This window comes from Scyliorhinus torazame, chromosome 14 (genome assembly GCF_047496885.1).
Source record: "Scyliorhinus torazame isolate Kashiwa2021f chromosome 14, sScyTor2.1, whole genome shotgun sequence".
Taxonomy (NCBI): domain Eukaryota; kingdom Metazoa; phylum Chordata; class Chondrichthyes; order Carcharhiniformes; family Scyliorhinidae; genus Scyliorhinus; species Scyliorhinus torazame.
The window spans coordinates 171,626,894-171,642,152 of record NC_092720.1 but is presented as its reverse complement, the minus strand read 5'-3'; the positions used below and the strand labels follow the sequence as shown (position 1 = coordinate 171,642,152).

General features: G+C 47.0%; 1 protein-coding gene across 1 annotated transcript; it reads right to left on the bottom strand.

The window, feature by feature from the left end:
• Positions 1-2,813: 2,813 nt before the first annotated feature.
• On the bottom strand, positions 2,814-14,919 carry LOC140390218 (zinc-binding protein A33-like). The gene is made up of 6 exons (XM_072475189.1): positions 14,417-14,919; positions 13,336-13,431; positions 13,021-13,254; positions 11,681-11,703; positions 11,444-11,589; positions 2,814-5,156 (listed from the first exon to the last, which is right to left on the bottom strand). The coding sequence occupies exons 1-6, from the start codon at positions 14,876-14,878 to the stop codon at positions 4,672-4,674; spliced, it is 1,446 nt and encodes a 481-aa protein (XP_072331290.1). The 5' UTR covers positions 14,879-14,919; the 3' UTR covers positions 2,814-4,671.
• Between the last annotated feature and the right edge of the window lie 340 nt (positions 14,920-15,259).

The following is a 15,259-nucleotide window of genomic DNA, read 5'->3' as shown; positions in this document are numbered from 1 at the left end:
TCCTGCCATCCAGACTACTCGATATCTAAACCAAATGTATTGCACCATAAATAATAATCAGAACAATGGAAGGAGGCCGTAACGGTAGCACAGTGGTTAACACCGTTGCTTCGCAGCGCCAGGGTCCCAGGTTCGATTCCCAGGTGGGGGAATTCTCTACCATAGAAGGCGGTGGAGGCCAAATCACTGAATATATTTAAGAAGCAAATAGATTTCTAAACTCAAAAAGCATCAAGGGATCTGTGTGTGATTGAGATACGAGGATCAGCCATGATCACACTGAATGTCGGGCAGGTTCAAGGGCCGAATGGCCTTCTCCCGCACCTATTTTCTTTGATTCGGTGTAACATTGATTGCTATTGGCAGATTGGTGCAGCTATCCCTTGCATTTGCATGTTTCAGTTTGCACTTATTGTAACAGCTACACTTCGCTCCCTTCTTAAAAGCAACTATTATCAATTGTTAAGCAAATTTTTAGTGTTTTGTTATCTGCTGACTGGTGTGATGTACAATCAGTGTCTAGCTAGTTGGAAGCAGTGACATTGTTCAGAGGTTTGACTTGACATTCTATTTTATAACTCCACTTTGATTTTAGCTGTAAGCTGGGAACTTTGTACATATTCAAGGCTAAAATTGTTCCTGCTGGATTAAATTGGAACCATTATTAGATTTCTCTGATCTATTCGCATTTATTGAGTGGCATGTCATGCCAGCCTTTCATTTTCCAAACCCAGCATCTCTTTCACCCAATCGAGTCTGTCCCATTTAATCCAGATTAATGATTAAAATAGAACTGCATTAGTTCCAGCAATGCTGAACTTTACGGTCACCTGATGTCGGAAGAAATAAAACAGACGGTGCTGCCGAAGGAACCCTGGTGAGTTCCTGGAGTGCACCTTTGAGATGGTACACACGGCTGCCACTGTGCGCCAGCGGTGGAGGGATTGAATGTTTGTGGGAGGGGGAGCAATCAGGTGGGCTGTTTTGTCCTGAATTGTGTCGAGCTTCTTTAGTATTGTTAGAGCGACATCAGGATCACAGAACTGTTGCACTGTGCAAAAGCAGGCCATTTGGCCCATCGCCTCTGCACTGGCTCTCCAAACGAGCATCATGACTTAGTGCCATTCCGCTGCCTTCTCCCCGAACCCCTGCACATTGTTTCTATTCAAATAATCATCTAACGTCCTCTTGAATGCCTCGACTGAACCTGTCTCCACCATAATTCCAGACAGCACATTCCGGCCCGAAACCACTCGCTGTGGGAAAAAGTTTTTTCTCACATCACATTTGCTTCTTTTTCAAATCACTTCAAATCTGTGCCCTCTCCCTCTTTTATGAGTGGGAACAGTTTCTCCCCGTCTACTCTATCCAGCCTCCTCATGATTTTGAACCTCTCCTCCTCGCGTTCTTCTCTCCAAGGAAAACATTCCCAACCTCTCCAATCTATCCTCGTTATTGACGTTTCTCATCCCTGGAACCATTCTTGTAAACATCTTCCGCAATCTCTCCAATGTGTTCACATCCTTTCTATAGTGTGGCCCAATATTCCAGCCTATCACGCAGGCAAGTGGGAAGCATTCCAGCACACTCCTGGCTTGTTCTGTGTAGGTGGTGGACAGGCTTTGGGAAGTCAGGAAGTGTCTTATTCGCCACAGGATTCCTCGCCTCTGACCTACTCTTGTAGCCACAGTATTTAAATAGCTAGCCCAGTTCAGTGTCTGGTCAATGATACTGTAGCCACCTGGGTTGGCCACTTCCCGACTTAAAATGGAGATCCGCAAAGAATGCAGGGAAATTCAGCCAACACAGGCAAAAACTAGTAAGTGCAAAACTCCTGTGTATTAGAACTTGCAAAAGCCCAGACAGCACTGAAACTCACAGCCATCTGCATACTAATGACCGATCCCCGGGTACAATTGAAACATGTAAGGTGAATAAGGCCAAGCCAGACTCCTCGGCGCCAACAGGAGCCAAGACAAAGAAAGGCCAACGGACACTCAGGGACCGCCCAGCAATCAGGGAACGGCTCCAGTATTGGAGAAATCGATCCAAGTGATCGAAACGTAGTCCAATCACTTGGAACCAGATACGGGGTCCGCCTCGAACGGTTCAGAGCCCCTGGGGACCATAGAGCCCCCAAGTTCAAATCAGTCTTCTTGGCAGGGTCACTCAGCAGCGCAAATCAACCCTTGACAGTGAACTGCCTAAGCTGCCGCATCAACCAAGTAAGTCTCCAGTCAACGCTCGCTACGAGATCGGCGCTCCTAGCTACCAGTCCATACCAGCTTTTGAATCCTGCAGACTCAGATCGAACAAAAGGCCATTTGTTCCCCTGACCTGGTGGGCCAGTCCGAAGCTAAGTATCGGCCTTTTAGTGATAGGGAATAGTCTAGAAATCAGAGTTTATGCATGAGTAGTGATTTACTGTGTATAATAAATGTGTTTTGATTTGAATCTTACTAATTGGTGTGTTGAGTTATTGATCATTACTTGAACTTGAACCTCGTGGCGGTAGCATAAAGATACCTGGCGACTCTAGAGCAAAGGTTATAGAAACAGAGCAAATTCAGTAAAGACCCAACGGGCAACGAATTAAGAGCCAACCAAAGTTAGCAACATTTACTCCCAGGATGTTAATAGTGGGGGATTTAGCTATGGTAATGCCATTGAATGTCAATGGGCGATGGTTAGATTCTCTCTTGTTGGAGATGGTCAAGGCCTTGCAGTTGTGAAAGAGGTGCACATGCCCGTTTACTCTTACTCAGTTCTTCACCATAGGATTTTATGAAGGACAAACTTACACAGACATGGGCTTTTAGGCTCAACCACAAATGTGTTTATTAACGAAAGAAATGCTTCTGATGCCCTAATACAAGGTCCCAATTACAAATAATTAGCAAAAAATATCAAAGCATATTCTGGAAATTTCCTATTTGGATGGTCAGTGCTGAGCACCCTTTAATCTCTGGTTTCTGCCTTGGTCCAGACAAACCCATTCATCACATTGTTTCCACAGCTGAAACAATGGACCACATTGGCTGCGATGTCTCTGGATCCCAGGTGGTGTCTATGTGATAAAGTCCATTTCTCCTGAGCTGTTGTTGGTGTTTGTTAGTGTAAATGCTGTTGTCTAGGCCCTCAGTTCTGATGGTCTCCCAGTTTATTTACTTGGATTGGCTCACGGTCACTGTTTTGTCTTTGGGATGGAATTGTCCATCTGTCCTCCCTCATAGTCGACATGGTTTGAAGATTAACCCCTTATCGTTGATTAACAGTACCGTTGAGGTCTGTCCTGTTTCTTTAGTGTTCATTTCCATAAAACCGTTGGGGTTTAATATTTACTAAAACTCCAGTTGGAGGAGGAATTCCGATCCTACACTTGTGTGGCAGGAATATTGCTTGCCATTTGTCAGCCCAAACCTGGATACTGTCCAGGTCCTGCTGTATTTGGATATGGACTGCTTGGTAACATGGAGCCAGAATTCAGAGAGGGCAGCGGGGCCTCCTCACAGTCAAATGGCCAGGAATGAAGATTCCAGACCGGATAGCTGCTGCAGGAGTTCAGGAGATAAAACTGGCATCGCTTTGATTCCCATGTTTAGCGGGAGGCAGAGATTGAGCAGAGAGTGCATTTGTGTGGTGGGTGGGGGTAAGGTAAACTCGGCAACGTGGACATACGTCGGGTTGGGGGCGGGAGAGCATGGGAGGGCGTCAGCCGCTGCCGCCAGCGATGAGATGCCACGTTTGGCAAAGAACCGTTTCGGGGAGGGGGCAAGTGGTGCTGGAAGAAACACCTGCTGCCATCTCCAGTCGGTTCCTGGGATTTCCAGGACCACGGGAATTCCAGTCGGACATTGTCAAATTTCACTTTGGTTCCCAGAGGCACTTTAAGTGAGTCTCAGAGGAATCCCTGGCAACACCACCAAAATGGTAACACATGTACACACGAGGGCTGGGGTCACCATTCGTGATTTTTAGTTTTAACCTGCCCCTTCCCCCTCCCCCACTGATCCTCTCCCTCTCAACATGGGGGGTATAAAGGCAGCACAATGGCGCTGTGGTTAGCATTGCTGCCTCACGGCTCCGAGACCCCAGGTTCGATCCCGGCTCTGGGTCACTCTCAGTGTGGAGTTTGCACATTCTCCCCGTGTTTGCGTGGGTTTCGCCCCCACAACCCAAAGATGTGCAGGCTAGGTGGATTGGCCATGCTAAACTGCCCCTTCATTGGAAAAATGAATTGTGTACTCTAAATTTATTTTTAAAAAACATGGGGGTTTAATATTGACACCATTTCCTTCAATGTCTGACAATGTTCAGAAATCAACACTTCGAAATGCTGCAGGTGCAGTGACTGTGGTGCCTGTCTCTTTAAGACAGCACAGCAGAAGAGAGTCACCTGGCTGAAGGAACCAATGGGGACCGAGAGCAGGGCTGTCACCCGAGAGGGTGGAGTCCTCTTTTGGGCAGAGTACATCTGGAAGCCAGTGTAGTCAGCATGTTAGGAATGGATCAGGCAGGGGTGAGGGAGCCTGCTGCTCCAGGGCAGTCAGGGCCTGCTTGCCTCTGTACCGTTTTCCCTTGTTAATAAGCACCCTTTGTGTGGCTGACAAGGTCTGTGGCGTGCAATCTCGTACAGCAGGTTTGGGAGGAGCCGCTCTACTAATCCTCTTTTTATAAGGCAGACCTGAAATAAGGAACAAGATTCTCAGTGAAGCTGTCAGTGAAAGTGTGGAGAACGGACATGTCATCAGCATTGTAAAAGGTCATCTGTCCTCCCTCATAGTCCAGGAAAACCCCGATGTTCCTGGGATACACTCTCGGAGTCAGGGGGACTGATGGGCTTTCGATAGCTGTGTACTCATTCCCATTCCTCAGCCACACAGCCCAGTAATCATGTTCGGGTCCCAGTGTTAGGTCTGGATTCATATTGTTTGACTCCCTGGCCACACCCAAATCCCAGTCAGTCTTGTCCCCGACCTCCAGCTCCCAGTAATGTTTCCCTGATGTGAATCCCTGTGATCCCAGGGAACAAAGAGTCTCACTGAATCTCTCCCGGTTATTAGAGACCAGCATGGTCTGAGTGATCTTCACACTGCTCCGCTGATCAGACAGGACCAGCTTATGGTGCTCTGTGGTTGAGAACTTGCTCGGTGAGGCTGCAAATGGGGAAATGAAAAAGACAACATGATCAATATTTTAGACAGCGGAAGGTAGATGGATACAGGTTAATATCTGATATCTGTGTAACTGGACTCGACACCCAGACGATAACTATGTAGCTTTAAATATTACAGCTGGGTTATAGAGAGCTGTTTAATACATTTCAATATGAACATGCAAACTAGGAACAGGAGACCATTCGGCCCCTCGAGCTACTCCACCATTTAATAAGATAATGGCTGATCTGATAGTTGTCTCAAATCTGCATCCAGCAGACCCTACCCCCCAATAACCTACCACCCCCTTGCTCACCAAAAATCTATCCAGCTCTGCATTAAAAAGTATTCTAAGTCTCTGCTTCCACTGTCTGTTCAGAAAGAGAATTCCAAAGACTCAGGTGAGAGAAAAGATTTTGCCCCATCCCTGCTTTAGATATCTTTCCCGACGAAACATGCGAAGAAGGATCAGGGGTAGGCCATTCAGCCCCTCGATCCTGCTGCAGTATGCACAGTAAATACAGGGTCCCAATCTCATCACTGTCTACGGTGATGTCCACTGGGAGATCTGAATGTCTGGATGCCAATTAAGACATTCCGACGTTCTCATGCTTGAATCACTCTGTGGATTGTCACCTTGTCATCTGGGAGATGCTTGTCTGCTGTGACTCTGCCTTCAGTGATGCCATCCTTGCCACTGGTAGGGGCACCCCAGGCAGCAAGGTCAGGGGCGAGTTGCCACACAAAGCGTGGTCCAAAGTGTCCGCAATGACAGAACAAAGGGTGACTGTGCATCTCAGCGACTGCCAAGGGAGGAAGAAGGCCGCAAGTGGTGAGGTGGTCCCAGTCATTGTGGTTCGAAGCATCACCAAAACATGCCCACCAAAGATTTGTGACAGCGTTCCAAAGTTCCCCATGTTCAACAAGGCCATGAGCATCCTTCTACCAGGGTCCATTTGCCAAGTCTTGTGGCAATGGGGAATTGGCAAGTTGATGGGCTCTGGGCTGTGAATCTGAGCGTCCCCCCAGTCAAGAACCTGCACACAAGCTACAGGATGTATTAAGGCCACTGGAAACCTCTGTGTTGGGACTGAGGTGACTTTGAGCAGCAACATCTGTGACTGATAAGTCCTCTTCAGGATGACCTCATCTCAGCTCAATAGGGAGTAGACTGCAAAAGGTGCCCTCTATAGGCTGCCCCACTTTCTCCTGTTTGGGGAAACATACCTTGTCGGATCACCATCTTTGTGCTCGCAGAAAGAAAACTATACATTCCAACTTGGGAGTGTCGGAACACTCGTGGACCATCTCAAGAGTGATCGGTCAGAAAGAACAGCAGCTAATGGTGTCATGAGAGCTATAAATACTCCAAATTGACCTCAGTACCCTCAGTGAGACCTGCTTTCCTGGGGAGAGAGATGTGAAGGAACAAGCTGGGGAGATCCCCTCTACTGGGAAGGAAAGGCTGATAGTTGCTCCAGTATCCATGCAGCTGGTTCTGCCATTGGGAATAGGATCTGGGATAAGTTACCAGAATTCCTCTATTGTACCAATGAAACTTCACCTGGCACTCAGGCATAACCAATTTCATAGAATTTACAGTGCAGAAGGAGGCCATTCGGCCCATCGAGTCCACACCGGCTCTTGGAAAGAGCACCCCACCCAAGGTCAACACCTCCACCCCATCCCCATAACCCAGTAACCCCACCCAACACTAAGGGCAATTTTGGACACTAAGGGCAATTTATCATGGCCAATCCACCTAACCTGCACATCTTTGGACTGTGGGAGGAAACTGGAGCACCCGGAGGAAACCCACGCACACACGGGGAGGATGTGCAGACTCCGCACAGACAGTGTCCCAAGCCGGAATCGAACCTGGGACCCTGGAGCTGTGAAGCAATTGTGCTATCCACAATGCTACCGCGCTGCCCTGAATATGCCAGTGTCATGAGCGCCAATGCCCAGTGAATATGTGAAGGAAAAGTTCTATTCTGTCCTTGATGAAGTCCTCACTGCTAGCCCTAAGAAAGAGAAAAATCATTATTCCGGGAGAATTTAATGCCACTGTTGGCTGCAACACCAATTTCTGGAGACAAGTCGTTGGGAAAAAAAGGAATGGGAAACGCGCACCATTTCCTCCAGATATCCTCCTGCTGAAAAAGGTTTGCTCAGTATGTCCTCATTGTAACAAACACGCTCTTCGCCAAGATGACAAATTCAAAATGACATGAACGTATCCAAGATCAAAGCACTGTCCCTTCCTGAATTGTGTCATTGTTCGAGTCAAAGACCCGAGTGACCCCTGTGTCACTCGATCCATGTGGAGGAGCTGATGCCTGTTCAACAGATCATCGACTTGTTCCATTGACGATGAACACCCACCCAGCATCAAGACATTGCAAGGTCCTGAACTCCAAGAAGAAGATCATTGTCTTGGCCTAAAGCACCCAGTCCGGAGAGACGAATTTAAAGCACAGCTAACAACCTATCGGGTAAGTATTCCCAAGTCCTGCTAACTTTCAGAAAAGTGGGATCAAATCAGGTCAGCTGTGCGAGACTCATGCAGACCCCAAACCATTGGCAGAACCATGGCCAGGATTGGTTCAGTATAAACAATATTCAAATACACGGCCTCCTGGAAGATAAACGATCGGCCTTCATTGCCTGACAGAATAATCCAAGGTGGTGAGTCAAGAAGGCAGCGTTTCCAACAGTTCCGGGTGGACACCCAAAGACAAATCCAGAAGATAAAGGACGAGTGGTGGGAAGAGAAAGTCCGAGTGATCCAACAGTCTGCCAATCTTCGAGACCTTCAGAGCTTTATTTGAAGCCATTGACAGACCGAGATCAAATGGGCAAAATCTCCGTCGCTGACAGGATGCGGTTCCTCTTCTGAAGGATGATAATTCCATCCATCAATGCTGGAAAAAACATTGCCAATTCCTGAATCCACAGTGACAGCTGACACCCTCCAGTCTATCCCTCGGTGCCTGTGGTAGGATCCATGGGTGAGTCACCATCGATGGGAGAGCTGCAACAAACAATCTAACAGATGATAAACAACAAAGCCTGGAGCCCCGAGTGTATTCCAGCTGAGGACATCAAATCCAGCTGAGGTTTCCTCAAATCAGAAAGCCATCCACTTATCCAATGAGTTTGCAGGAAAAAAGATTCTCCTCGATTCAGGAATGTCATCCTCAAGCAGTGTCATAAATTATGCTGTGGAAACTATCTAGGGCAGCACGGTAGCCTAATGGTTAGCACAGTTGCTTCACAGCTCCATGATCCCAGATTAATTCCCGGCTTGGGTCACTGTCTGTGTGGAGTCTGCACGTTCTCCCCGTGCATGCGTGGGTTTTCTCCGGGTGCTCCGGTTTCCTCCCATGGTCCAAAGATGTGCAGGTTAGGTGGACTGGCAAATTCTAAATTGCTCTTAGTGTCCAAAAAGGTTAGGTGGGCTGACTGGGTTATGGGGATAAAGGGGGATAGGGTGGAGGCGTGGGGTTTGAGTAGGGTGCTCTTTCCAAGGGCCGGTGCAGACTCGATGGGCTGAATGGCCTCCTTCTGCACTGTAAATTCTATGAGACATTTCCCTTGTCCATTTTAGTGAAACGTGATTGTACCTGGGTTTCAGGCTCAGGTCAGAACGCCATTTCCCAGCAGGCTTGAGGAGTTCCGCATACACAGAGTGGTAACCAGACAGGCTGTACATGCTCTGTGCCCCTCCTTTGGGATTTGCCTTTCGGTTGAGGAGCTTGGCAATTCAGGATATTGGGTGTGCAGCTGACTGACAAAAACGACAGTCAAGGGACTTGGCATGGGCCTGGTAAAGGGGGAGACCTGAGACAGAGGAGGGAACCAGATGAGGAAAGGAATTAACTAGAAAAAAAACAAGAAACGTCCTGAACGATGAGGAGGAGCGCATCGGGATGGAGAGGCCAGAGAGAGAAAGAGAGCACTGAGAGAAAAAGAGCAAGAGACCATTGGGAAAGAGAGAGAGACCACTGCGGGAGAGAGAGAGAGCGAGAGAGAAAGAGACCACTGGGGGAGAGAGAGAGACCACCGAAAGGGAGAGAGACCATAGAGAGAAAGACCACTCAGAGAAAGAGAGAGACCACTGGGTGAGAGAGAGAGACCACGGGGAAAGAGAGAGGCCATCAGGAGGGAGAGAGTGAGATCGCCAGGAAAGAGAGAGCGAGAGATCACTTGGAGAAAGATAGAGGGAGAGGGAGGATAGATAGAGGGAGAGAGAGAAAGAGATAAAGAGCACCAGGAGAGAGAGAGAGACCATCTTGTGAAAGATAGAGGGAGAGGGAGAGATAGAGGGAGAGAGAGATGGAGAGGGAGACAGAAAGAGCGAGGCCACCAGGGAGAGAGACCTGGTTCCAGGCAGTCAATGCGTTGCTGTGAGCTGGCTCCGTGCAGTTAGGCCTCATTGAGGCCCTGGGAAGCTGTCAATCCTGACACATTCTCCTCATCACCTACTTCCTGTGGCTGAGGAAATGCTCCCAGGGACACAGAACGGCTTACCTCCTTCAACAGGAACCTCTGACATGGACTGTGTTGCCGGGCAAATCCAAGAAAAAAGGTTGAGAACAACACTAGGAACGATTAATTGCCTTCATTAAACTGACCAAATTATTTGACTCAGTAAATCATGAGGCTCTGTGAACCATGTTCCAGACATTCGGATGTCCAAGAATCCCGATCCGCATTGTTTCAAGATGCTATTGTGGTAATTGTCTTGAGTGGGAGATTTGACTCAAATGCTTTCAAAGTCTGGATCAATGTCAACAGTGTAATTATACTATTCACAATCTACCTGTCAGTATTTATTCAGCTCATGAAAGATCAACTGCCCTCTGGTGTGATGTTAAATATCATCTCAATGGAAGACTCTTTAACCTCAGTTGCCTCCAAAACTAAACTGACCACCAAAGACATGCATGATCTTTAATTTTCAGACAGCTGCCGTGTCATTGTCCACTCTGAGCCAGACCTTCAAACCATTCGGCAATTCTACAGGCAAGAAACTGGATTGTTACCAAAACAAAACTTAAATATCAACCCAGACCTGGTCAGTCAAATATTCTACCTCCCATTTATGGAACCTGTTGAGCACTTCCTCTGCATCGGCAGCTACCTCTTTCAAAAGGCCACCATTGGTGAGGAGATCCAACACAGGACCAGTTACCCCAACCCAGCCTTCTCCAGACTGCAGCAGGGGTATTGGACAACAAAAGACCGAGTGTAGAGGACAATTGTTGTCACCACGTTCCTGGACTGCAATAAGACCTGGGCTGCATATCGTGATACACAAGACCGCTCGGGAAATTCCATCAATTCTCGAGATCCAATGTGAGGAACTTCCAACAAACACGAGTGTTTATCTTGAAGCCAGCTTCACAAACATTCAGGAAAAACTCCCAGCAGGCTCAACGAATTTGAGTGGACACTGTCCGGATATCAAAAATGAGTCTCCCCCTGCCAGGCCCCGTTTTCCCAATTCTCAAATGATTAATTCCAGCGAAGGACAGAAAAAGACATTCCCCTTGAAACCGGCAGATTCAACATTAATGACGGGGAGGAGATTCCTGCCAATTGTTCAAAAGGGCAAAAACGTTTCCATCAAGCAGCATCACTCTTTGAGTTCAAAGTGAGATGCCCAATGCTTCTGCCCCAGTGATCTGTACCCAGTAACAGGCAGCACCTTCAGGAGAGGGCAGTGGCACAGTGGTTAGCACTGCTGTCTCACAGCGCCAGGGACCCGGGTTCAATTCCGACCGTGGGTGACTGTCTGTGTGGAGTTGACACATTCTCGGTGTTCCACTGCGTGCTCCAGTTTCCCACCTACAGTCCAAATAAGCACAGGTTAGGTGGATTGATCAAGCTAAATTGCCCCGAAGAGGTGGGTTGCAGAAATAAGATGCTGGGTTGGACCTAGGTAGGGTGGTCTTTCGAAGGATCGGTGCAAACTCGATGAGCTGAATGGCCTTCATTTGCTCTGTAGGGATTCTCCGATTCCATGAGAGGATGTGAGAGAGCAGGAAACTCGATCAGGAAAGTGGGCGCCAAGATGTGGAGTGGGATTCTCCACCCCGCCATACCCGTTTTCTGGTGCCGCGTGCCCCTGCCGGCAGCAGGATTCTCCGTCCCGGCTGCCAGCAAATGGGGTTTCCCATTGTGGGCACACCCATGCCGTTGGGAAATCTGTGGGCGTGAGTGTGCTGCTGGCAAAGCGGAGGATCCGGCCGATGGAGAATCCAGCCCGTGGAGTTTCTTACCTGGAGAGATGATCTGTTTAATTCCCTGCCACACTGGGCTGAGTAACGGGCCTTGAAATCCTGCGTATTTCCCTTTTGGAAGCTCCAATAGCGCCACATCTTCACCTCTCTGTGCAACTTCCCCATCCTCCTCTTTATCCAGGTAGCTGTTTAAATGGGATTGATTTAATCACTCACTCTGGATACAGACTGTGATAACAGTGTAAAACTGTGTGAGCATTTGGATTAGACACTTACCTTTCTCTGTATCTTTTCAGTTCCTGCAGGACAGAGAATCAGAAACATTTTAGCAAATGTACACAGTGCTGTTCAGTTTGTCAATTTCAATGATACAGGATCAGTGATTTCAGGAAAATGTGAAAGGATCTGATGAATTCCAGTGATGGGTGGCACTCAGTTTGTCCTGAAGTCTCTGGCTAGCTAAGTTAAAGCATTCATTCACTTGGTCTCACTCTCGTGTCGTAATTAATGGTATATCACCCCATAACCCAATAACCCCTCCTAATCTTTTTGGACTCTAAAGGGCAATTTAGCATGGTCAGTCCACCTAACCTGCACGTCTTTGGACGTTGAATATAATGCTGACGATAGCATAAAGAGCTTCGTAGAGTCACTAATTCAGTCTTTCCTGTTAGATATTACCGTTGAGCTCTGATGGCATGCTTCTTAGCTTTTTCTTCTTAATTGTCTCTACATCCTTATTAAAATGGAGTGATCTGAACTCTGTACGGTATTGCAAGTGTGATCTAACCTTGTTTCAATTCAGGTTTACAGCATCTTCTCAGCTTATAAATTCTTTCTTCTGGTCAAGGTTGAAGCAAATGTGCAATTTTATGTCACGTGTACCTGTGTATGTCTGTTTGTGTGTACCTACATGCCTGTGCCTGTGTACCTGCAGATGGACCTACTTGTCTGTGCATGTGTGCACGTGTGTTTGTGTGTGCATGTGTACTGTATGTACATGCATGTGTGTGTACCTGTCTGTGTGTCTATATGTGTGCCTGGTTTTCTGGTGTTTGTATGTGTATCTGTGCGTATGTGCACATGTACCTGCAAATGTGTGTGTATGTGCACCTGTGCGTGTACATACCTATGTGTGTACCAGTGTGTGTGTATAATATAAAACTGATCCTCTATTATCTCCCAAAAAGAATTTCCAATTTTCTAAGTCTTGAACCACGTGCTTGATGGCCTTCTGTTCTCTGGCTTGTCTCCACAGAGTCTGGTTTCCTCCCAGCCTGTCCTAACCCCCTCTTATATAGTTTGAATGACTTCGGATTGTCATCTTAACATTCCTGACGATACTCTTTGTGTCTCTTTGATTTAGGTGCAGCCTATCTCTTCTCTCCCACTCTTTTTCTGGACCCTTTTATTCTGGTTCCAGTAACACCACAGTCAGTGTGAGGTGTTGACAGTGTGGAATAGTCTCCTCAACACTCTCACTCAATCCTGACTGTTACCTGTTAGTCCTCAGTGATACTGCACATTGTACATTGTTGTGATGGGGTTTGAGCCCTGTTGTAAACTGCTGTTTACAATCATACCAACAATATGAAGACTGGGTTATAAAGGGTCACCTTGAGAAAGGCGACACTGTCTTGCTGCTCAATGTCAACACAAAGGTTCGATATCTTCTCCTTAAGTGAAGCCAGTTCCTCTTCAATTCTTCTCAGATTCTCCTCCATTGGTTGCAGATCTTCCTGCTTTTGTCTCCTCAGCTGTTCGATTAAATGGTTCTCTTTGGCTTCAAGATATTGATGGATTTTTGCAAATTCTGCAGAGATGTCTTGCTCCAGGGATCCAGTGAGCTCCTATGACAGTGAGAGAGATAATTTAAACAGCAGGTTATTAAAGGGTTTCAGGTGTTTAAAGGGAACTAAAGTAATCCTCACCTCCAGTTCTGAAAGCTCCCGTTCTTGCTGCTGTTTTAATTCACTTTGATCTTTCTTTTCATTCTCCATGGAATCCAAGGATAATTTCAGCTGGTCCTAAAAATGGAATCAGATCTCAGATGATCCATTGTAATGTCTGCTGTTACATCACACACTGTGAGGAGAGGTGTTCAGGGAAAGTTAACATGTGGACACGGGCACTTTATAAAAGGCAGAGTGAAAAGTATTGAATCAGACCAGGGACAGCTTCAAACCAACAACAGGTTTCTGGTGTGTAGAATATAGGATGGATTTGATAGTTTAGACATTGTTAATTGTATATTAAATGATGCTTAATTTGATGTTGATCTTGGGTATTAACTGAGGATTCATTGTCCTATAAATAAGTACAGGCGAAAACTCTTGGGTTGGAGGTGGAGACTTGTGTGGGGTGAAATTTTCACAAGAGACCTGCTGCTCACACACAAGAAAGTCAGTTGTAAACTGACCGAATTTTAGAAAAGGCTGCCCCGCAGAGAGATATTACGCTGCGGCGACCCAGCAGGTAAATCAGAGGGACATGAAAAACAATCCGTTTTTATAGTTTTCTTGGAAAACTTGTTTTTATTTTTAAAAATCAGGATGCAGGGAAACATTGACTGACAGTAAAATAAAATGATCCAATCTGCTAATGAAGGTTCTGTTCATTGCCCAATTGGTTGTGAAGACAATGCTGATCAGGATGGACATGCCCAGTGACCAATGGCAGGCGTCTGGGGGAGGGGTTTAGAGACAGAAACTGGTGTGACGCTTTCTCCAGTGAAAGGTTCAATTACAGTGCGTTACCCCCACGACAGAAATAATGTCAACACTGCCTGTAATGAAGAGAGCTGTAACCTGGTGCTGTAATAATATAAAGAGGCTGTAACGCGTTTCACACACTTTTAACACATTATCCCTCAGATTTCTCACTGTCAGATGTCAGTATTGAGCTGGCAGTAGCACAGAGCAACATTTGTCCATAACTTATTACAGTCCTAATTACAGCGCAATAAAGTCCATGAACATTCAGGCAGACAGGTAACCCAGAGTGTCCCCTTACCTTGTACTGTTCAACTGCCACTGGTAGAGGGAGAAATTTGTGGGCTGAATGGGGGGAGGAATGGACACATTCGGCACAGATCAGAATCTCATCCACCTCACAGAACAACATAAACTTTTCCCGGTGTTCCTCACAGAGAGACAGCTCACTCTCTGTGTCCTCTCTCAGATTCCCCCATTCTTCCTCACACAGAGAACGATCCTGCTCCAGTTTCAGCTCCAGCTGCCTGGTTTTCTCACAGAGATTGACCAACACCTTGTTACTGGTGAAACTTCTCCGGGGGAGAACCTGCTGACATTCCGGGCAGGACACAGCCTGACGCTGCTTTCCCCAAAACTTCTGGATACAGGATTTACAGAAGTTGTGCTCACAGTCCAGCCGCACCGGCTCCACAAACACAGACTGACAGACGGAGCAGGTTAAATCCGCGCTCAGGTTTAAGACGTGTTTACTGACGGCCATCGCTGTTACTGCTGCTCGTTCTGTTATTCGCTTAAGTTTCAGTTTCAATTCCCCAAGATACCATGTGATTCACTCCACACTATGTGCTCTTAAAGGGCGTGGTGGTATGTATGATTGATTGTGCTACAAAGGGGCAGTGTCACCCAGCCAGATTTTGTGTCCATTACATAACAACAATGGCGTAATTCTTGGATTTGGGGGTCAGATTGAAGATAAAAATCTGGGGTGAGTTTAGGAATTTGAACAGGGATTCATCCACGTGATGTGACAGAAAGACACGAGGAGAATGATTTCCCCATTATCCCCCAGTCAGGATGACCAGTAAGCACACAGAACAGAGCAGCCAATGACCAGACAGGACACAACCACTATAAAGCCAGA